General features: G+C 37.8%; 5 protein-coding genes across 15 annotated transcripts; 3 read left to right on the forward strand and 2 right to left on the reverse strand.

The window, feature by feature from the left end:
- The first annotated feature begins 341 nt into the window (after positions 1–341).
- LOC125201126 (amino acid transporter AVT1C) lies at positions 342–4,941 on the forward strand. Of its 3 annotated transcripts, none has more exons than XM_048099064.1 (13): positions 342–450; positions 1,073–1,318; positions 2,180–2,499; positions 2,577–2,791; positions 2,878–2,901; positions 2,972–3,152; positions 3,227–3,446; positions 3,579–3,714; positions 3,827–3,846; positions 4,043–4,188; positions 4,320–4,363; positions 4,446–4,508; positions 4,593–4,941. In XM_048099064.1, exons 2-13 carry the CDS (start codon positions 1,098–1,100, stop codon positions 4,689–4,691), a joined length of 1,689 nt encoding a protein of 562 aa, XP_047955021.1. In that variant the 5' UTR covers positions 342–450; positions 1,073–1,097; the 3' UTR covers positions 4,692–4,941. The 3 variants fall into 3 exon arrangements, with proteins under 3 accessions (XP_047955021.1, XP_047955023.1, XP_047955022.1); XM_048099066.1 differs by lacking the exon at positions 342–450 and adding an exon at positions 514–614; XM_048099065.1 differs by lacking the exon at positions 342–450 and adding an exon at positions 622–964.
- Positions 4,891–6,493, forward strand: LOC125190067 (thioredoxin-like 3-2, chloroplastic). Its single transcript, XM_048087266.1, has 6 exons — positions 4,891–4,928; positions 4,995–5,153; positions 5,730–5,804; positions 5,885–5,951; positions 6,064–6,081; positions 6,153–6,493. Exons 1-6 carry the CDS (start codon positions 4,891–4,893, stop codon positions 6,258–6,260), a joined length of 465 nt encoding a protein of 154 aa, XP_047943223.1. The 3' UTR covers positions 6,261–6,493.
- A 317-nt stretch (positions 6,494–6,810) lies between these two features.
- LOC125201127 (OVARIAN TUMOR DOMAIN-containing deubiquitinating enzyme 12-like) lies at positions 6,811–11,449 on the reverse strand. Of its 9 annotated transcripts, XM_048099075.1 has the most exons (19): positions 11,379–11,417; positions 10,298–10,373; positions 9,854–10,230; positions 9,684–9,757; positions 9,465–9,519; positions 9,302–9,376; positions 9,134–9,207; positions 9,007–9,055; positions 8,838–8,925; positions 8,670–8,726; positions 8,470–8,558; positions 8,300–8,373; positions 8,030–8,084; positions 7,871–7,945; positions 7,705–7,778; positions 7,577–7,625; positions 7,414–7,501; positions 7,254–7,322; positions 6,811–7,162 (listed from the first exon to the last, which is right to left on the reverse strand). In XM_048099075.1, the coding sequence occupies exons 3-19, from the start codon at positions 10,142–10,144 to the stop codon at positions 7,113–7,115; spliced, it is 1,386 nt and encodes a 461-aa protein (XP_047955032.1). In that variant the 5' UTR covers positions 10,145–10,230; positions 10,298–10,373; positions 11,379–11,417; the 3' UTR covers positions 6,811–7,112. The 9 variants fall into 9 exon arrangements, 8 of the variants coding, with proteins under 8 accessions (XP_047955032.1, XP_047955025.1, XP_047955026.1 ...); XR_007172844.1 differs by lacking the exon at positions 11,379–11,417 and having other exon boundaries at positions 6,811–6,952; positions 7,045–7,162; positions 9,854–11,062; XM_048099068.1 differs by having other exon boundaries at positions 9,854–10,324; positions 11,379–11,449.
- A 1,716-nt stretch (positions 11,450–13,165) lies between these two features.
- On the forward strand, positions 13,166–15,486 carry LOC125201129 (pentatricopeptide repeat-containing protein At1g60770). The gene is made up of 2 exons (XM_048099076.1): positions 13,166–13,518; positions 14,017–15,486. Exons 1-2 carry the CDS (start codon positions 13,282–13,284, stop codon positions 15,259–15,261), a joined length of 1,482 nt encoding a protein of 493 aa, XP_047955033.1. The 5' UTR covers positions 13,166–13,281; the 3' UTR covers positions 15,262–15,486.
- Positions 15,487–15,573: 87 nt separating this feature from the next.
- On the reverse strand, positions 15,574–17,692 carry LOC125201133 (uncharacterized protein C24H6.02c). The gene is made up of 2 exons (XM_048099080.1): positions 17,560–17,692; positions 15,574–16,188 (listed from the first exon to the last, which is right to left on the reverse strand). The coding sequence occupies exons 1-2, from the start codon at positions 17,636–17,638 to the stop codon at positions 15,686–15,688; spliced, it is 582 nt and encodes a 193-aa protein (XP_047955037.1). The 5' UTR covers positions 17,639–17,692; the 3' UTR covers positions 15,574–15,685.
- Between the last annotated feature and the right edge of the window lie 5,929 nt (positions 17,693–23,621).

The raw sequence follows: 23,621 nt of genomic DNA on the forward strand, positions 1-23,621 counted from the left end.
AGTTTATATTATTCCTTACTTAATAATTTAAGCTAGACAATTTTATTGTAATTATTATGTCTATTAGATAATTAAATATTCCTAAAGTTTACAAATCTAACCCTTTTTTTATAAATACAACATAAGTTATCCATAAAAAATTATTAGCAGTAATTATATTTCATAAATAATATTGTTAGGAATAATATTTTTAGAAATATTTTTTTTAATAATATTATAACAAATGGGGTTATTTTAAGATTCAATATACCCACGAATGACTCAATTATTCAATCTTGTCGTCACACTTAATTCCCTACAGCAAAAATCCCAGTAGGTATATATGTGTTCATATAAGTGTTTATATGTCTACATACATCAGCCATTCAACTATTGCGAAGCAGTGAATGTTATTAGCTGTTTTATCTGTTCACAGATATACTCTCACTGTGTGTTTGCTGAGGTTAAGAGGTGAAGTTTATTCTATGGTGGATCTTGAAGATTCGGAGCAGAAAAGAATCATTTTTTTTTTCTCAAGCAATTATTTACAATAAAGTTAAAACCTTTTTTTGTCCCAGAATTCCGTTAGCATAAAAAAATTGAATCTTTTGCAGTTTTTGCAATTCTCTACAAAGATTAGACCTTTCCCTCTCTCACTCTCTCCAATTACTGTATATGTTGGCATGCTGAGTTCTTGAATTAGCTGAGCTTAGTTGAGGAAATAGGATTTATGATTTTGTTGTGAATAATGTGTGTATTGTTAGAATCCCAAATGCTAAGAAATTTGATCGGATTACTATTTGCAGCAGCATTTTAAGTATTGGCCTATTGGGGCTTTGATAAACGTTGGAGCTACTGCATATTTGTCCTTTCTCCATTGCTGAAATGATTAAATTATGACTCAATATTATAATAATGCCTTAGGTGAATAATTGCACATGTATTTATTCACATGGCCTTTTCATTCTGTGGATGGGGATTTGAGGTGGGAGAATATTGATCTGCTTTTTTTGTTTGTTTCTGATCTAGTGTCAGTGAATGGCTGTCTCTAAAAGTGGCTTAACTTTGTGGTTTTGAATTTGGATTTTGGAAGGTGTTTGGAGGGAGAGGAGTAGAGAATGATGAAGAACTCAGTGTCAGAGCAGAGCTTCTACATAGAGAGTGAGGATGAGGAGGAGGTGGAGGTGTCTGGGAGAGCTGATGGTGATGATGAGGGTGAGGAAGCTGGGAACGGTTCTGATTCGTCGAATTACTGCAGTGATAACGACGACAATGATGATGGGGATAGGGAGCAGAGCAAGCCCAATTCCCTCAACCCCTCTTGGCCTCAAAGTTACAGGTTGCTTTTCATCTTTGTGTTTGTCTGTGTGTGTTTGTGCAATCAGAGAGAGAGTATTGATTTTAGGCTTTGTTGGTGCTGGATTCTGTTGTTGGATTTTGAGCATTTCTAGAGTTCACCAGCTTGTTACTTTTCAGCTTGGGAGAGAGGTTCATGTTGATGCTGGATTTTGTTGTTGGATTCTTAGCATTTCTTGAATCCTCTTTTAGTTCTGATTTATGTTGTTTGATTTTGAGCATTTCTAGAGTTCAACAGCTCTTATGGAGAGAAAGAGACTTATGTTGAATTGTTGATGCTAAATTTTGTTTTTAGATTCTTATCATTTCTTACATCCTCTTTTGGTGCTAAATTCTGTTTTTGGATTTTGAGCATTTCAAGAGTTCACCAGTACTTATTCAGTAGAGAGAGAGGTCTATGATGATGCTTGATTTTGTTGTTAGATTTGTAGCATTTCTTGAATTCTCTGTTGTTGGAGTTTGAGCATTTCTACTGCTCACCACTTTTTCGAGAGGGAGACTCATGTTGATGCTGGTTTTTGTTGTTAGATTCAAAGCATTCTTTCAATTCTATGTCTGTGCTGAATCCTACTGTTAGATTCTGAACATGTAGCTGTTTTTCCTAGCCAGTTCGAGTAATTTCACACGATTAAGAACTTCTACAACGAACTCAAGCCTTCTCTAGGTAGCTCATCGAATGACAGTTAGAAAACTCATATGCTAATTTATGAAAATCTGTCCTAAACCGATGTTGGAATGTTGAGACGGGCTATGTTCATGGCGTTCGACAGTGGTTTCCTAAAACGGATTTTTGAAAGTCCCGGTTTTTGACTTAAATCTGCTGTATTGTATAAACCTGTCACAGGCAATCCATTGATCTATACAGCAGCGTCCCATCTCCGAGCCTCAACTTTCTCGGGACGCCCTCATTATCTCGTTTAGGCAGCTCGTTCCTCTCATCGTCCCTTACAAGGAGACACACTCCCGAGATATTACCTACTCTCAGCAAGCCTCTTATACCCGAGGCTGAGAAGAGTAAAGAAAGACGAAGCTCACACTCTCTCCTTCCGCCTATCCCATCGAGGAAGTCTAGTTTGAAGAAAATAACACCTGATGGCAAATCAGCAGTCTCACACGAGCTCCCGATTGCTCGCCACAGCTCATACGGCCAAGCTGTGCTAAATGGTAATTGCTCGTCAATTTTCCTATCAAACGAAGTTTTTTTGTTGATCGTGTAAAGAGATGTTATGCTTCGATTTTAGGCATGAATGTACTGTGTGGAGTCGGAATCCTTTCGACTCCTTACGCTGTCAGAGAAGGAGGCTGGCTCGGGCTTTCCATATTATTGATCTTTGCTGTACTTTCTTACTACACCGGAATCCTCCTCCGCCTCTGTTTGGACAGTACACCGGGGCTTGAGACGTATCCCGACATTGGCCAGGCTGCATTTGGCACCATAGGCCGTGTCGCCATATCTGTAAGTGTTACTTCAGAATCGAATTTAAGAGAAAACGATGAATGTTCGTTGCAGGCATTGATTCTCCGTTCTGTCTCGTTTTGCAGATTGTTTTGTACGTGGAGTTATACGTAAGTACTTCTAACAACGACTCTTAACTTTATCGCGTTTATGCAAATTAACCGTAGTTATCGTTTACAGGCTTGCTGCGTTGAATACATTATTTTGGAGAGCGATAACTTGTCGTCGTTATTTCCAAACGCACATCTAAACCTCGGAATTATCCAATTGGACTCTCCCCATCTTTTTGCCGTGGCGGCCACCTTGGCCGTCCTTCCAACCGTTTGGTTACGGGATATGAGCATCCTCAGTTACATCTCCGGTGAGCACCGTCGTTTAGTGCTGCCAACGAGCTTTATCTTAACTATCTGACCGTATTTTGTTCGACACTATCAGCTGGCGGAGTCATTGCATCGATCTTAGTAGTCGCGTGCTTGTTTTGGGTCGGATTAGTGGACGAAGTCGGATTCCAGACGAAAGGGACAGTTCTAAACCTTTCTTCTCTACCCGTTGCTATTGGTCTCTACGGGTATTGCTACTCGGGGCACGCTGTTTTTCCCAATATTTATACGTCCATGGACAAACCGAGCCAGTACCCTTCCGTTCTCCTCACGAGGTACGCATAATTTTGTTTCGTTCCTTAAACCATCGAACCTCTGAGACGGCCTCTAAATGCTCGATTTTGACTATCTGTTTTGTACGATTCTGTCACTAATGTCTGAACCTCGCGACTAAATGATGGCTGCAGCTTTGCAATCTGCACCGTGATGTATGGTGCGGTTGCTGTGCTCGGATACATGATGTTTGGCGAGTCGACACAATCACAGTTCACTCTCAACATGCCTCAGGACTTACTTGCCTCTAAAATCGCTGTGTGGACAACGGTATGTCTGATTCTCTTCTCGTAGCTTAATATATTAGATAATGACGTCGTTTCCATCTCGTATTTTGCTTCGTTTGCTTCTGTTAAGCTCTTTGTTACATGTTCTTTTGCAGGTTGTGAATCCATTTACAAAATATCCTTTTCACAATTCATCGATTCAATCGTTTTCTATACTATACCTCTAGACGTTTATAAACGATTAGAATTCTGGTCGAATGTTAGGAGTTTTATCGATGTAGGACTAGAACGATAAGTCATCCATCAACCAGAGACCTAACGAAAAAGAAATCATCGATTGATAGAACATTTTCTTCCTTAACTTCGAACACGTATGCATTAACCATGTCTCCCGTGGCGATGAGTCTGGAAGAGCTGATCCCGTCTAGCCACTCCAAGTCGTATATGTATTCAATCCTCATTCGTACAGCATTGGTTGTATCCACGTTGATCGTAGGCCTCAGCATCCCCTTCTTCGGTATGCCTCCCTTACTCGTTAATTCTCGTTCGATTTAGTCCATTTGTGTTACAATGAGTCTGTCGATCCATGAGAATTACGAAAATGCCACTGGGACCGGACGGTCTTACACGAGTTTTTGTGCCACACAGGTCTCGTGATGGCATTGATCGGCTCTCTACTCACCATGCTAGTAGTAAGCATTCTTTTTCTTCCCACCTCGACGTTTACCCTCTCGTATAGTTTTCCATTCCACAACGCGATTTCACTTTCTGCAGACGTTGATTCTTCCGTGCGCGTGCTACTTGAGCATCTTGAAGGGGAAGGTCTCCGTGTTTCAAGTAAGGCCGATTTCTCACACGAGTAGGGTTTTTTCTCTGCTCTTTTCGAACTTGATGGCATCTTTTTTTTCGTGTTTGCTGCAGGGATCGATGTGCATACTGGTGATCGGAGTAGGCGTGGTTTCGTCGGCGTTCGGAACCTATTCAGCCCTCTCCCAGATTGTCCAGAATTTGAGCTCATGAATGTTTTGCAGTGTGTTTGTTTCTTACACATCATATTCATATACTCAATTTCTTCAGCATTCTCTCTACCTAACACAGTAGTGTTGGGAATTGTTAGTTAGTTAGATATTAGTGTGTGATTTTTCATGAATTTTGACATTGTTTTTGTTGCCTTTTGCTGTAAAATCCCATGCTTTTAGAAATTTGCTTCGACGAAAAAATGTATCACAATTTCCATTTCGGTCATTCATCAAAAGTGTATCACTTTTTTATCCCTAACTCTACTTATATATAGTGAATTTATTTCTCTATTCAAAATACTAGTACCAAACATTGTAATTCTAATGAAAGCAGACCGATTTCTCAACAGGAGCTCGAGATTTCGCCGCTTTCGATGGAATTGGTGCCCATTTCCAGCGAATCCCATTTCGATCGCGTCATCGCCGAGGCTCAACATCTCGATGAATCCGTCGTCATTTTATGGTCTCTCTCTCCTATACATTTATCGATTTCTCAATTGAAGGATGTTTCCCCCCTTTTATTTAGCTGTATTTCTCAGTGAAAAAGATTGTATTTTTATTTTCTGTTTTCCCCCTTTTGATTGCTAGTTTTCACGAATAATTTAGCTGAAAAAAATGCTTTTTCTATTCATTATATACCTTATTTTGTAGCTTATGTGAACATGGTTTCGGTTATTTGGGTAAATAGGGATATGAATATGTTTATTCTAAAGGTTACATTGGAAAACAATGCTTGAGAATGTTATTCTCATATCTTCATTATGATGCATTTGATCACAAGAAAGAGAAGTGAGGCTAGAAGCTTCTTGTAAAACGAATCTTGAGGTATTTGATATTCGATTAGTCGGTTCAGTAGCACACGGATGTCCTATGGTAGAACGAGAAATTATTTCCACGAGTTCTTGAAATTGTTATAACTAGAATTTGACATCTTTTGTTGCATCACCTATGTTGTGAGTTTTTTGCACATAATCAGTTTCTTGTTTTGATCTATTTATGCATTGTTTAGGCTGAGAATATGAAGTATTTCGATATGTAGGATGGCGAGCTGGTGCAGGAAGTGCATCTTTTTGAAGCCAAAACTCGAAAAACTAGCAGCCGATTATCATCCAAGGTATGCATCCACCATTTCTCTTGCTATATAATGCTCTAATGAAGTCTGAATTCCTTCTTTTTCATCACCAACTGATGCAGAGTAAGATTCTACTCAGTGGATGTCAACAGTGTTCCACATAAGCTCGTTGTTCGTGCTGAAGTCACCGTAAGTTCATCTATTTTCCCCAACATACTTCACCGAATCCTCACTCACTGACGCTCTTTTTTCTGTTCTTTTTGTGTTTCCTTTGTTTCTTTGATTTGCAAAACACACACAGAAGATGCCCACGATACAGGTAAAGCCCGTTCTTTTAAAGGCAAAATGCCCGTTTTTTTGGGGTTCTCAGATCTTGTGTTGGTTTTGCAGCTATGGAGAGATGGCAAGAAGCAGGCAGAGGTGATCGGAGGCCATCATAAAGCTTATTTGGTAGTAAACGAGGTTCGAGAAATTATAGAAAATGAAATTAGTTTGTAAAACAAAAATCGGAGATTATTGACAGATTCACCGGTGGCATAGATCTCCAATGAAGGCCGCCACAAGTTTGACGATGAACTCTATACCGATAGATATTTTGAAATTACCTACGGATTTTTCCATCACGGTAAATCCCGATTTTTTGTAGTGCCGTCTCTTTTTGTATAATCTTGAATTAGTTGTATTCAGTTCGGCTCAATTCGATTCAATACAATTTATGCAATTATGTGTCATTGACATCTTAATTGGAACGGATGAAGTATTATTTATTGTAGTGTCGGATTAGAAATAAAAACGGTAAATGTAAAGCAAGACGAAGAAGAAGAAGAAAGAATGAAAAAAAGAAAAGCTACCAATCAATAAATATAATTTTGAACTTGACGGTATTTATTGGTAGCATTTTCCACGATTCATTCACAATGTTCATTTATACTTTTAAGAAATTATTTTAGAATCATCAAATTGTTCAGATATTTTTGTGTAAATAATTGTATGACACTATATCACCTCTAAACTTAATTCTACATAGTATGTCTCTATTGACACTATATTGGCTCTAAACTTAATATATATACGTCTTTATTTCATCTCGTATTTCACTATATCGTACACACGACGTGCACTGATGAAATAAAATACGAGACGAACACGCATGTCGGCGTGAAGATTTATTACTGTACACACATGGAAACCTACAAGAGAATAAACAGGGCTCCCTAAAATTCTAATCTACAAACTAAATGAAATTGAATAATGAAAGAATATGCAATCAAATGTTGCCAACCATGTAGCTATGCACAGCTAGAGAGTAGATGCTTCGACGAGCCACATAGTGAGCCCTGCATGCAATGATCACCACCACCTTCGCTTCTTCTTCTTCTTACTCTCTTCCTCTGGCAGCTCTACAGACGAAACATGATGGCGTTAGGAATGAAGGCTCGTTCATAGACGCCTTTCAACAACTACGGTAACAAAAACGAGTAAAATATTTACCTCCTAATGGATATATCGAGTTGTAGTGGACCTCGGCCCAGAAGCTCAAGAATAAAGCTGCATTGCCAACAGAGGATACAACGGAAAACGAGTAAAGGATACGTTACTTGAAAACGAAAAAGAAGATGTGTATGAAGCATAAGATGTGAAGAGAGCTTACTTCTATCAGACTTCTGTTCAGTCTGTGGAAGGATCTCGATGTAGCATGTATCCTTGTATGATGTAACGACGAACAATTTGATCCCGAACTGCCAAAACACGACACGTTCATATATAGCTATACAGCAAGAACTTTATAACAGGAGTAGAAACAAAACCGTTACCCAATCTGCAGCAGCCTGCAACGTGAGGTGATCGCCCCATTCCCCGTTCCTAAAATCGATGAAAATTTATTAGATGAGTGGCGAAAAAAGATAAGAGTGGAGTTTGGTAGGTCAGAAGGGTGCTCTACTTGCTCATTTTCTTTATGTAATCACCATAAGCCATCGGGACAAAATTTTCGTACAAGTCTCGTCGTAACTTCAGCTGGAAGATTGCACATAATAAGATACGAGCGTTTGAAGTAAATTCGGTTTCAAGAGAAAGGACTCCAAGTCAGGTTGGATTGGTAAACGAACCTGGTTGACCACTTGTTCTCTAACGAATTTGTGATGATCTGAGGCCCGGTATATTTGATCAGACAACGAACGGAACTGCACAAGAATGTGAATCGATTTAATTTTACTACATGATACAAAGACATACGAGAAGGCAAGAACATGCTAAAAACAACCAACCTGACAGTTTCCATCTCCCAAAATTTTAAGTTCAACCAAATCATACAACTTCAATCTGATGCCAACAACAAAAAATGCACGAGTTAAGAACCGTAGCACACGAGAGTGATTCACTGCACGGAATGTGAAAAGCAATCGTTTCAAGAATTATTTGCATAAGCATGATAATGTATTGACTAGAACTAGAGCTCGAGAAGCACAAGATATCGTTGAAATAGTAAAAACTAAATGCAAAAATTACACAGCGATAAGGAACTTTGGAGACGAAACCTGTTCAAAAGCCTTTGATGGTCTGATGTAGCTTCATCAACGGAGGGTATCTCGCCGTTGGTTTTAGGAACATGCTGTTAAGGAAATAAGCACAAAGAAAGAATTAAAGCCAATGCGTCGTCCCTTCAAAGACTCTGCCCGTAGCACAAGAGGAAATTAGGCTAGCTTACAGGAATAGGAACCAGCTGATTCAGCCTTTTCCCCAATTCACCATCAATAGCCGAATCATTTTCAATCTCCGGTAGTGTCTCCAGCCACTCTGCCATCAGTTAAGTAAGTTTTAACAACAAATAAAACGAGGTAGAGAAGAAAGCTCTTTCGAAGACGCGTTTCAACAACGATGGTAACAAAAAACGAGGAAAATATTTACCTCCTAATGGATATATCGAGTTGTAGTGAACCTCGGCCCAGAAGCTCAAGAATATAGCTGCATTGACGACAAAGGATACAACGGAAAACGAGTAAATGATACGTTACTTGAAATCGTTGGGATGGAAACGAAACAAGATGTATAAAACACAAAATGTGGAGAGATTACTTCTATCAGACTTCTGTTCGGTCTGTGGAAGGATCTCGATGTAGCATGTATCCTTATATGATGTAACGACGAAAATTTTGATGCCAAGCTGCCAAAATACGACACGTTCATATATAGCTATAGACTATAGAGCAAGAACATTGTAACAGGGTAGAAACAAAATCGTTACCCAATCTGCAGCAGCCTGCAACGTGAGGTGATCACCCCATTCCCCGTTCCTAAAATCGATGAAAATTTGTTAGACGAGTGGCGAAAAAAGATAGAGTGGAGTATGGTAGGTCAGAAGGGTGCTCTACTTGCTCATTTTCTTTATGTAATCACCATAAGGCATTGGGACGAAATTTTCGTACAAGTCTCGTCGTAACTTCAGCTGAAAGATTGAACATAATATAAGAAATGAGCGTTTAAAGTAAATACGGTTTCAAGACAAAGAACACCTAGTCCGATTGAATTGGTAAACGAACCTGGTTGACCACTTGGTCTCTCACAAATTTGTGATGATCTGAGGCCCGATATATTTGATCAGATAACGAACGAAACTGCACAAGAATAGGTTGATTTAATTTACGAACTCTGTATGATGGCAAATACATATGAGAAGACAAGAACATGCTAAAAACAACCGACCTGACAGTTTCCATCTCCCAAAATTTTGAGTTCAACCAAGTCATACATTTGCAATCTGATACAGAACAACCAAAAATGCACGAGTTAGGAACCGTAGCACACGAGAATGATTCACTCACATATTGTGAAAAGCAATGGTTTCGAGATTACGTTGAAATAGTAAGAGATATAAACTAAATACTAAAAATACACATGGATAAGGAACTTTGGAGACGAAACCTGTTCAAAAGCCTTTGATGGTCTGATGTAGCTTCATCAACGGAGGGTATCTCGCCGTTGATTTTAGGAACATGCTGTAATGGAAATAAGCACAAAGAAAGATTTAAGGTCAATGCATCGTCCCTTCGAACACTCTGCCAATAGTAAAAGAGGAAATTAGGGCATCTTACAGGAATAGGAACCAGCTGATTCAGCCTTTTCTCCATTTCACCATCAATAACCGAATAAAAGGCTGACCCAGCTGATTCAGCCTTTTCCCTACCAGAGCTGAAGGGCCAATTCTGACTGAGAATCGATTCATTTTGATGTTGTTCTTCTCGTGAAGACACAGAACCCTGGTCATTTGCAGTATCGAGCCTTATGAACTCATCCTGAAGAGCTTGAGCGATTGCCTTATCGTTCTCAACTACGGATTCTGCTGTATTGCAGAACTCCTCCTTCAATGTATACGTTGCTGACATGTCCTCCACATAGCACGTCACAGCTGGTGGCGAGTGATTTTTTGCTAACGAGGAAACGTCGAAGAGGTGGTGAAGCCCCCAACGTACTACATCAGGATCTGGATCACACACCATCCCCATATAGTTTTGCTGAAGTTTGGCAAAATATCTTACCAAAAACGATTGATGAGTTAATACCGGCTGAAAACGAATGCAGCTCCACTTCAGAAAAGTCAATATGAATCGAATTCTACAAAGAATCGACAGGAATAAAGAAACAGCTATTCACTTCACATGAACCAGATACCATCTATGTTATGAATGCATTCTTTCAAATAACAAAACACTACGCCAATCCCATTGATCTGTAAACTCTTTCCTATTCAAGCTTGCCTAAAGCCTCCACATGTCCTACTCAAACTCACATTATGGATAACTAAACAAAACAAGCAACTTTTCTTTACATCCAAAGCCCGAATGGCAAAAAAAAGCACATCTACGAAAACAAATACCACGAGTTTAAGTTTACTACTCTAGTGATGCTCACACCTCAACATGTATAAACATATCCAAGGCCTCAAACATATGAATCCATGTAAAAAGAATGTTCTGGAACACCTAGCCACTGGCGGAATCACAATCTACTCACCGACGTTACAATACATTAGGATTAATAACCTCAAATTCACAATCATAGATGGCAAAAATCAATATATCATATCATCCAACCTCAACAACGGTAAGTCTCAACAACAATAAGCATAACCATCATCTTTAACTCAATAAACCATTCCTCGATTCACTCGACCGCGAAATACAGAACTCTTTACAAGTTACAAATCAAATGCTTTGAGGAATGGAGATATATCAAAAGCCATATATCACCATTAATGATACTAATTTCTAATAAAAAACAGAGGATATCACATTTGAAGCTCAATATTTTCCCTATTTCATTTCATTTCCTTTGTTAAAAAGAAGCAAACAAAGTTAAACCACTACATTGTAAACAGCAGAAATTCAGCTTCTCCATTTTCAACTCAACAACCCCACATCGTAATAACAAGAAATTCAACACAATCACTCAATTTCACACATCCCAATATCAATCTATCTTGTTTATCATAACAAAAGAATCCCTTGCTAAAGAAATCAACTTTTAACAACCAACAACTAACAAGATTAACAGTTGAAATCAATAAAGAAACAAAGATAGAAAGGGAAGGAAAAAAGGGTGTGAAATTGAGTAGCCAACCTTTGAATTCGAGGCGAAGCAATCAGATTGTAAATCAGAGTTTGGATATAAATTTAAAGGTTGGATTTTTATAACTGTAATCACAATTGCCGAAACGCCGGCATTAAAATTGTTGGCGGGTAGGCTGAGAGACGCGCGGGGTGATCGCAACCGTTGATTTGAAATCAAAAGGGGACACGTGGTCGGTGATGATTCAAGTAAATTTTGTGAACCCCTAAGAAAATAAAATTGAATGCTCTCATTATTATTTATAATCTGCCATTCGATATTCATTAATTTTTTTAGCTTGTGATACAATCTTATAATATTTCTTAAATATCTAATTTTAATAATACTCGCTTTATCATTAAATATTTCATTTCATTTTTATTAAATAAATCTCATATATTTATTACTTTATTTTGTTTTAAAATTATATATTTAAAAAGAATTCATACTTTATTACCTTATTTTTATTTACTCTGCTTTACATTCATGCAAAGTCATCTCATTTAATAGAGAACGAATTGAATAGGAGCAAATTTGTAGGAAGAGTACAAATTTATCATGAAGAAAATTAAGAATTTATGGAGGAGCATTAAATGAGAAATTATACTAAAAAATTAAGTTTATAATTGGTAATATGTACATGGAATAGTGGGGCAAATGCCTTGCCCCTCCGATCAGGGACGGAGACAGGAATTCTACACAGATGGGGCAAAAATATGTATAAAGATATTTGAATGAATTAAGAAGGGGCAAAAATAAGAATATTTCATAAAAATTTAAAATTAACTATTAAAAATAGCATAAATAAAAGAAGTTTAGGTGGGGCATTTGCCCCTTTTAAAGTCTATGTACATCCGTCCCTGCCTCTGATGCCTTTACTAGATCCGCCTCTTGCTTTTATATTCCCGCACACATATCAATCAATTATGTATAGCCTAATTCCATCCTTTGGGGTGTTTGCAATTAAGAAAAGTTCAATTCAAAGGGCAAGTTAGCCTTTTTTTCCTTTTTATATGTTATGTACTTTCTCTATACTTTTGTTAAGTGGAGAGAATAAAGTAAGATAGATAAAAAAGTAGAGAAGAAAAAGAAAGGGAGAATGCCAAAAAATGAAATTATTCACTTAACTTAAAAAATTCCAATAAAAAATTTGAATCACTTAACAAGTAACAATTAACTAAGGGAAGTAATTACCTGTCGCATCTAAATTTAAACTCCTAAACAAGGTCCTCTAAAATGTGGATTGCTAGTTTTTTGATAAAAAAACATCAATTATTTAGATTTTATAAATACTCCCTACCTTTTTTTTGATAAAGTAGTATCATTAGGTGAGTATATAAGTAGGTTTATACTCTAGAGTTTAGGGATTTGTGTTGGGGTTTGGTTATGCACTACTTATTGAGTTGTGGTTTAGGTAAACTTTGGATTTCATTAGTCATAATTAAACTTAATACACTACAATATTTTTATGACATGATAATGTTGACATGCGCCGTAACTTGTGCATGATGAGTCACAAATGCTTGATTATATTGACTTTTACAATTATATTTTGTCTTATATCCATCAATATATATGGGATAAGATATAATGATTTTGATTAAAAAAAATATTGTGATGTATATCATAAGTATTTCATAGAATATATAAAATTTAATATACCCAATAATTAGGATTCACAAATGTTTGCTTATTGGGTTGATGTGCCCATTTTATTATCTGGTTTGATAATTAATAAATCGAGGCCCAATAAAAGCCCACTATAAACCCCCACAATGTGAATTACCGAAAACACCCCTCTCCATTTCCAAACCTCACTTCCGCTTCCACTGTTTCCCCAAATTGGAAGCTGAAATTCAAGTTTAATCAGCTCAGTTTTGCAAAATCTCAGGATTGATTGAATCGGAGAGGGAAAATGGCGTCGACGTTTATGCAGCAATTCGCGAAGAAGAAGACCGTAGCTAAGCGATCGTCGAAGAAGTATTTGACGGAGGCGCTGTACAAGAAGCTGCTCAGCGATGGCGGCGAGGAGAGGAGCGTCAGGGCGAAGACGAACGAGTTTCTCAAGTCGCGTAAGAGTGCTTACAAATGGGAGGTTGGCCGCACCGTGAAGATTCTCCGCGGCCGCAAACTGTACGGACCCGCTGTCAAGGTAGCCACTGATTTCAGCACCTTCAAGCCCTAATTTTGTTGATTTTTTAGTATGTGTGTGTGCGATTGATTTTTGATAGGGTAAGTTGTTGATCTTTGTTATCGAGCATTGGAGCTTATGATTTTGTGTGTGTGTGTGTGTGTTTTTATCATGACTGATGGTTAGGGCTCTTAATTTGGATGGTGCAAAGTGCGCAGCTTGACTGAAATAATTTGATGAAACGATTGTATTAGTTTAATTAGAACAGAAAATGAATTAATCGAAGAGAGTTGTTCGAGTATTTGAACTGTGAGACTCGTGATTTGTGAAGGAGAGTGGAAAATGTGAGGCGGAAGAAATGGTTAGTGAATCGAGCATTGTAATTTGGTGAAGGAGAATCATTGTAGCCTTTGAAATCACACTATGCCTAATCTGCTTGCTCATATTTTTCCTTGTTTACAGCTCGATTCTTATCTCAACGTGCACTAGATTATCTGACTCGGTCATTTGTTTCCACAGATATCCGAGACTATGGAGAAAAGAGGTATGAATAAAACCGTGAGTGACCAAGCTATTCATCTTGATCTGATAGCGAAAAGCCGAGGCATTGCTGCTGCTGAGACCTATTTTGTGTCTCTGCCGGAGTCATCAAAAACGAATCTCACTTACAGCGCGCTTCTCAATTGCTACTGCAAACTCTCAATGACTTCAAAGGCTGAGACTATGTTCGAGAGGATGAAAGAACTTAATTTGGAGATGAGTTCCATGCCGTACAACAGCCTCATGACCCTAAACATGAAAAACGAGCTGCCACAGGTCGTCCCTGCACTTGTCAAAGAAATGAAGGAGGCTGGCGTCATGCCTGATGTTTACACCTACAACGTGTGGATGAGGGCTCTTGCTGCCAAGGGTGATATTGACGGGGTCGAGAGGGTTATTGATGAGATGAAGAGAGACGGCCGAGTTGCAGCAGATTGGACGACATACAGCAATCTGGCATCCATCTATGCTGATGCCGGAGCGTTTGATAAAGCTGAGGCGGCACTTAAGGAACTGGAGAGCAGAAATGCCCGTAGAGAACTCTCGGCTTACCAATTCCTGATCACACTGTACGGACGCACTGGGAATCTGCTCGAAGTGTATCGAGTGTGGCGTTCGTTGAAGCTAGCTTTTCCCAAAACCGCAAACTTGAGTTATCTGAACATGATTCAGGTGTTGGTTATGCTGAATGATCTACCAGGTGCTGAGAAATGTTTCCACGAGTGGGCGACTGCTTACTCAACCGGTAGCTCGACTTTCGATATCCGTATTGCAAACGTCCTCATCAGCGCTTATCTGAAAGAGGGTTCGCCCGAGAAGGCAGACAAGCTGAGGAGGCACGCCAAGAGGAGAGGAGCGGAACCCAACGCCAAAACCTGGGAGCACTACATTGACTACTACATGAAGAAGGAAGAGTTCAAACCACTCGTGAAATGCGTCAACAACGCCGTCACAGCTGGCTGGGCTAACGGAGCTGAGTGGGCCCCATCGGCCGAAGTCGTGGAGGCTGTTATGCGGCACTTTGAGCAGAGCAAGGACGTCGGGGGCGCTGAAGGGTTCGTGAAGATCCTGAAGGAGCCGACAGGCAAGGTGTTCGAGTCGTTGATTCGAACTTACGCAGCTGCCGAGAAGAAGAGTCCCATCATGCATCGCCGGGTGAAGATGGAGAAGGTGGAATTGAGTAAAGAAGGGAAAATGTTGCTAGATGAAATATCTGCGGCATGAGATTGTGTCAATTTTGAAATTTCACTTGTTGGAGATTTATCTTTCTATCCTTCAAGTGAACATTGTAGAAGATTTGCAGCTGATTTTGTTTGGGCATCACTTTCTTCATATGAAAGTTTGTAGCTTTCAGCAACCATTAGTTGGAACTTGGAATAATGGTAGATGTGATCTCTTGGAATTTTTAGTTAAGTTTCTAGAAATGAAACACCATATCTTTTTTCTTGATTTACTTGGTTTTAGGGGTTGTAATTGCCCTTTGAAATATGATATGGAGTAAACTTTTTGTAGTATGATTTATGTAAACTTAAAAACTTTTGGACCAATTTGTAACATTGGTGAATATTTTTGTTTCTATGGTGTAATTATCCCCAAAATCTCTTCTACAAAATAAATCATAAGAAATGAAACAACAGAAACTCAAACACTAACCATCTTTTGTTCCAGCAAGATCCTCAAGAGTGAGATTCATAGTCTCAGCTGATCCCTTCTTCACTTCCTCCCCGCGAGCCGCTAGAAACTCCTCTACGCTGCTCGGTTCACCAAACCATCCCAGCCGGTCCGCGATCAGGTGCAGATTGTCGCAGCCATTGCATCTAGCAACCACCACGCCTTTGTCGTACGACTCACGACAGGCCGTTTTGAGGTTTCTGGTGTCGCAGACTTTGCAAGTGAACATCATGACAAGATCGTGCCTCTCCGAAACCTTCAAGTCGGATTTCACTTGGTGCTTCACAGCAGCCTGGTCATTTTTCAAGCTGGAGACGCATCCGCTCGTGCTCTGGACACTGTTCGAGCTGCAACTTCCGTTTTCGGCTGGATTTTGCACAGATGGAACTCTGGCTTCTGAGAGAGACTTGAACCCTCTGGTGTACTGCTCACAGTTGCGAGAGAACGAGTTTGGAGAAGGACGAAACTTCCTAGAGACCTCTGCAACATAGTTAAGTGAATAAAGATTATAAGGTTAATTTTTGTCAAAATAGGAATTGACTCTTTAACTTGGGACGTCACAAAACGGATTATGAATCGAGTTACTTGCAGCAGAGGGAATAATAAAAAGCAACACACCACACAATTTCCACAGAATTCTGAATTCTAAAACAGTTTTCCTGTTCCATGTTCTTCACCATGATTGCCATGATCAAAGAAATTTTAATTGTCTTTATCAGAAGAGCAAAATATAAGGTCTCAATCCCAAGCATATTTTAAAGACACAATCACATTTTGTGTTTGTATAAGTTGCAATTACCACAGATTGATATGAACTCAAACAAGAATGCAGGCAACAACTATTAACACTAAGCTGAAACAACGATAAAAGGCAATACAGCACACAATTTCCACAGAATCAGGACTACTACAATAGATGACAGCAACTATTAACACCGAGCTGAACCATACATAACACGGTAATGTACAAGAAACGCCGTTAAAAGGTGATACACCACACAATTTCCACAGAATACGACTTCTACAACAGTCTCCTTGTACATGTTCTACACCATTATTGCCACGGTGCATCTGGTTAATACAATAAAAGTTATTCCTTAACCTTTTCCCCCAACCTAATCAAAGAAATTTTAATACTTTATCCGAAGAGCAAAATACTAAGTCCAATCAAAACCATATTTCAAAGACACAATCACATTTTGTGTTTGTATAAGCTGCACATACCACATATTGATATGAATTCAACAAGAAGCAGCTATGCAGATGTCGGCAACCATTAACATCGAGCTGCTCATCACATAACACAGTAATAGACAAGAAAAAACGAATACGGTCTAAATGGCGCAAATATCGTAATTTTTCTTTCTGAAACCACAGAATGAAATGTCAAGCATTAAACTGATTACGCAACTAATCCACATAAAAAATTTCAAATTGACATACACTCAAATATTGCTTCATTATTGATAAGCACATCAAGGTTTAGCATTAGCTTTCTTCACAAGAAACCAAATATACCAGTAAATCTCCACAAAATTGAACACCTCAGCTAATCAGAGAAAATTTATACATTCCAGCATATGTATATATAGATGTAAGTATATAAAGGTATTCACTCAACAAATTAGGTCAACTTCAGCAACAAATTGGGCATAAAATCCCAAAATTTCAGCCACAATCTAAGCTCAATTCGAGGAATCCCCAATTTTTGATCGATTTATCTTATTCAGAAACCTAAATTAGGAAATTAAGCATTCAAACAAAACAAATCAAATCAAATATGTGAATCCCCTTCAATCCTAAAAACTACACACACGCATAGTTCACACAAGAGAGCGTGGAGTAGGTTACCTCTGGGGAGGGGATTCTGCGCATATTTTGCAGCTATGAGAGAGAGAATTCGCCGCGCCGCCATTGCAGTAGAGTGCATGGTAGTTTACCTCTATTATTCTCTTTAAACTTTTAAATGTTTGTAAAACATTTTTGCAGTTTTTAGCAAATTTAATACTCCTAAATTCTCAAATATTCGAATTTAAGTAATACAGTCATTTTTTAATTTTGCAACTATCAATTTGCTTACATGGCATTATCGAAAGTCAACCAAAACTAGATAACATTGTACAGTGATATGCTAATATAACCAATTTCATTTGTTGTACTCATTCCTATCTACTTTATCATTTCTTGTTTTCTCGTTAATATAAATTGTAATCTAACAAATTGAGTTGTTTAATTTGAATATAAAATATCGTCATTTTGGTGCCTAAATGTGACGTTGTTTTAGTCGCCATCCGATATTATCACGTAAGCAAGTCATCAAGTAATTTTAACATCAAAATCTTACATTGTTAAAAAATGAGAACAAATCAATACTTTGATTGCGAGTAAGGACGAAACAATAATTCAATAATTTTATAGAAAGATTTTTAAATAGGTATGCAAATTCAAAATTTGATAAAAGTTTAAGAATTTATAAGCTAATTACCCATGTAAGAACGAAAAATTGTTTGAAGGTTTATCTTTACTAAGCTGCTAGACAGGTACAACAAGATGGATCATTTTAATTATTCAAACGGATCAATTATATGAGGTAAAGCTAAGAAGATAAATGAGTTCATGATTTTAGTTTTGATATAAAAGTCCAAATGAAAGACCAATCAATATTGGGCCAAATGGTATATATTATCCAAATTCATGGGCTAAACCATGCATGAAGAGCGGCCTCATTACAAATCAGATTTTGATGGCCCAAATTGAAGAGAATCCCATCAACTTTTGTCCAAGTGTGGAAAGTCGAGTCCAAGAGTCTTTTTAAGTTACTTATGTTAAATAAGTGATTATAGATGTGTTAGAGTCACATCAATAGTTTATGAGTTACTTTAACTTATTATGGATTTTTTAATAATTTTAAGTAGTACTAATAATGTGTGGCTAAGAGTCCATTATAGCTTATTTAATAAATAAGCTAGTAAGCATCTCATTTCAAGACACTTTGAATTAGATATGATTGACTAAAAGCAAAATGTGATTCTAAACATATGATAATTTTTTAGTTTATATCAAGAATATTATCTTATGAATTATTTTATCCTGTATAATTGAAAAACCAGTTAGGATTTAGTCCATTTTGGATGGATTAGATGAGCATTGACTTGTAGAGATGGGGAATTTGGAGGAAGATGGAACGCCGGCCTTGTCCTTTCTGTTCCATTTGAAATGACATGAGAATATAGGTGTTGGGGTTTGGTGCCCCTTGCACAGCGGAAAACTTGTACAAAACAAATAAATCAGATACGGATCTATTTGACCGATTATTCAATTCACATGTTAAACAAATAATTGCATGCTAGAACGCAAATAATTCATGCTCAAAGAAAATAAATCCTAAAACATGAATACTACGGTTTAGAGTTACCGATTTGATTCTCCAAAGAATCGTCGATTGCTCGCGCCTTCTCCATGTGATGATCTTCGATACTAGACCACGGATCTTCTATCTGGTTCCCGAACTGTATCTCGATATCAGGGTGGGCTGATCTTATCAAAATACTAGGGCTCGAATAAAGAAGACAGAAAATTCCTAAACCCTAAACCCTAAACCCTAAAATTCCTCACGGAGGAGGAGCTGAAAATTTCGTTCTCCTTCCTAGAGAGAAGGGACGAAAATTTCATGTGAATGAAATATGATAATTCTGTCTCATTTATTCTCCTATTTATATTAAGTTCTTATTTGGGCCCAGACAGAGATCTATGTAAGGTTTTGGATATGGGCTCCCCCAATTAGCTTTTTACTAATTAAATTGAACCCACAATTTAATACAAGCTTATATTGGAATATTACGAGCAGCCACTACAGAAGTAATATTGAACTCTCCCCATCCAAATCCGAAATTACAAGTAATCCGGGTTTTCACTTTGTTTATTATTTATTTCTCGCGCTTAAGATATAAATGTCTGTTAATTAATTAATGTCTGCTATGGACTTAATTAATTAACATCTTATTAATTCCAAGAGTGGACTTAGCAAGAAACATTTATTTATTATTCATAGAGCGATAAAACTCCAACTGACCAGTTTTCTCGAATAATAAAACCTTGTCTCGAGCTCCTCTTGAGGACATTATCAAACGAGACTCACCTCGTGCACGATTCAACATAATAGCAATCCTAGCACCGCTAGATATTAATCACCACTACCCAATATATCAGGATTATTGGGTTGCGAAAAACCCGCACCATTTGATAAGTCAAAGTAGTGCACAATCAATATCGTATGCTCAATGCTAACATATGTAGATTAAGAAATAATATTTTATCAAGACTTAGTCTTTCAGTAGATAGCATAAAGACACGTCTTGCTGTTAGATCCGTTCAGTGCTATACCACACTAATGTCATCTTATTTCAGTAAGGCTTAGAAATATGCGGACTGGCATTGCAACCTTTCACGATAGGTAGTCTAAGCATATCTAGGTTGTGAAATTCTTCTTTTTCTTTTGCAAAGCATTGCATAGATCTGACCGTGTTACCTTAAAGTGGACGACGCCCACAACCGGTCTACTAAACAAAAGACTTAGACTTTGTTTACTTCTTATGCATTTAAATGTTTGTAAAACATCTTATAAATGCACAAGCAAACACAATGTAATAATAATAGTGATTCTATTCGTGCGAGACTGCTCGAATAATACTGAATTGGGTTAAAGTAGATTGTAGAGTTTAAGCAAGATTCTATTCGCGCGAAACTTGCTCGAAACATGCTTTTCAGTATACCAAACCTAACAATAGAAGCCAAAGGTTTTAGACAGAATGTGATCGATATTTCCCGTAATCATTTTTCCCGATAACGTTACTTTCTTAGTCAAACAAACAAGTCCAAATTGTTTCATTTTTATCAAAAAGTAACTTTGTAATTTCTTAAGCCATTTTCCTTAGTTACTAAAATTAAACGAGATACTTGAAATATATAAAAGAACTTAAAATAAGTCGGACAAGGAGAAGAGAGTATATAAAAGTATCACATATAAATCATAATCTCAATACAACATACATGTGATATCATTATCAAGCACTAAATTATTTATAGCAATTCAAAGAAACCCTAATTACATGAGGTATTAGGGTTCCAATCGCATAAAAACCTTCCTTTATTCGGTGGGTAATCATTTGATAAGTAGAAACCTTCGTTCGCCACAGAATAATTGCATATATCGTTACTGCATCGTACATAACCTCCAGGCGCATCGTAAACATGCATTTTGAGTGAGATCATGATATCCCAAATCATCGTCTCCCGAAAAGCAATGAACATTTAGAGGTGGGGAACCTGCATGGAGAATGTTTTGAATATAAATATCAACATTTGAGGTTAAACAAATAGACCGAGACAATGTTGCATGGAGTAAACGTGATGAAGCAGTGAGAAGAAATAAGTTGTATTTCATCATGGTGCTTTCTTTCAAATATTAGTTGATTGTGTGAGGTTTTGCTAATTTCGAAGTGACTGTATGATGCACTATTTATTAGCACTAAAAATACCTGCAAGTATACATGGTAGATCTAGTATAGCTAAAGCTCAGTACCGGGTTGTCGAACACGGGGAATAAGATCACCAATTGGCTATCTTCTACTAAGCCTCTTTTACTATTTGGAGAACCAGAGAATTTTGTGAAAGCGATTAAATTGAAAACAGAAAAGCAGATGAATGCAGCACAAACTAGAGATCAAACAAATGAGATAAGAGAATTCCAGGGATGTGCGTTCACAACTATGGTTATACAAATTCCTCATACAATACCCTAGCACAGTCTATACTTTGATAGGACGAGTCACATAAGTTCTGCCCATGTGGTACAAGTGTAGATTACTAACACTAGGGTTGTGAATCCTAGATACGTAACTCTTAGAAGCTCCTAAGACCCTTGTAAAGTCCCCACTCTCAATTAACAGTGCTGTTTTAAGGGAAGCTAATTGTAGTGTCTATTAAGTGGATCTAACTCGCCAACCTCCTCTTACGATTATGTAGCAAGTTATAGCAAATCAGCATCGAATGTGTTACTCAAGTATGCAGTATTACAGAGCAACTTAAGGAAGAAACGAAGTATTAACAAAACAGATATTTAATAGAAAACGGAATTGTATAAACCAAAAGAATGTTACTAACACATCCCTAGAATCCTATGAATTTAGTTACACATGATAGAATAATCTAAAAACATAGTTTGAAGGGAAAACAATGTAAATATAAGAACTAAAGTGATAAAACCTAAAAGATAGAATCCTGTAGCCTTGATCTTCACTTGACTTCGTCTTCAACCTCTTGCACAGTGATAACTCTCAAATATTTTCACTCTAGAATTGTGAAGCAAAGAGTGTAAAAGTTTTCTTTGAATGAAGAGGTTTAACGAGGTATATATAGGGAGTAAGTCGAATCCTATGGAGGAAAGGAAAAGATTGGCTAATCTTGGTAAAATCTGGAGAAAATCTAATTTAATTCGTGCACCGCCTTCTCGCAGTGGACCGCTGCACCTTGGCCAACGGTCGCTGTGGATTTGGGTAGCCGTCGCTGCGCATCCTGCAGCGGTCGCTGCGAATTAGTCTAGTGGCTACGGGATCTTCTCGAGCGGTCGCTGCACACGTCCCAGCGGTCGCTGGGCGTCTTCAGACTTTTCAGCACAACTTTCCGGAGCGGACCGCTTCAAGCAGCAGTCGCTATGGTCCAGTGGTCGTTGCGACACGCGCAGCGGGCCGCTGGGCATCTTTGAACGCGCTAGAATTCCTTCTTCGACTTTTTCCTATCTTTTTAGCTCAAATATGCACAATTCTCACAAAACATGTCAAAATACCAAAATAGATAAAATATACGAAATATAGACATGAATCATGGTTTAGACACTTAAAACAGACCAAATAAGGGTCCTAAAATAATGCAAAATCCGAGCGTATCTGTAACAGCCCGAACTTTCGTACCTTATTATTATTACTATTATTATTATTATTAGCCTAAAGATAAATTATAAATAATCGTTGCTCCGTTCTTAAAAGAACATTTCAAGTACAACCAAAGAAAAAAAAAAAAAACAAAGTAACACCAAATAAAGATTTAATGTCCAACACATCCTTCCGAAGTCCACTAAAGTCTTATTATACAAATTTATCGAATCCTAACCTATTACAATTAGAGAGAGAGACGTGCAAGCTCAGGCAGCCGTTCAACGGTCGTGCTCGTACTTCAAGAAAGTCTGGAACATCAGGGATGACAGTGGATGTTATTCGTTTTCCTACGCCAAAGCCTCGAGCTTGAACCGGATTTCTCCTACACTAAATTAAACAAATACTAGGTGAATGAATGGCCAAATAACTAAGCTAATAGAATAGTAAAATGCATATAAAAAAAAATAAAAATAGGTTAGGCGTATCCTAGAAGGATAAGGTGACTGCAGCAATTAATAAGCTGACAGAAGATCATATCTTTCTGACAGAGAGAATATTTGGAGGGCGATTTGTCAGCCAAGTTGCTATCTTCTCACATATATGTACACCACCATTCTTTTCATACCCCCACCCCACATAAACAATAAGTAACTACCACAATATTCTCCCAACGAAGAAGCAGGAGGAGGAAGCAATCCAACGACACCTTTTTCATATCATAAACGAGACAACTTCAGCAAGTCCTTTACACAATCACACAAAGGTGAGTACCATCAACACCTCACTTTTTCAACATATTGCAACATATTGCATATTAGCCTCTGCCTAAAATACCTCCACATATTGCAAGAGTTCACATAGGCAAATTTAGCACCTCAAGGACATAGTTGCTATAGCCTCTCAAGAACATAGAAATGGCAGATTCTCACATAATTATAGGAACTTAGCTTGAAATGACATAGAAATCTGCATGAGAGACTT

The sequence above is a fragment of the Salvia hispanica genome, chromosome 1, assembly GCF_023119035.1.
Source record: "Salvia hispanica cultivar TCC Black 2014 chromosome 1, UniMelb_Shisp_WGS_1.0, whole genome shotgun sequence".
Classification (NCBI taxonomy): Eukaryota; Viridiplantae; Streptophyta; class Magnoliopsida; order Lamiales; family Lamiaceae; genus Salvia; species Salvia hispanica.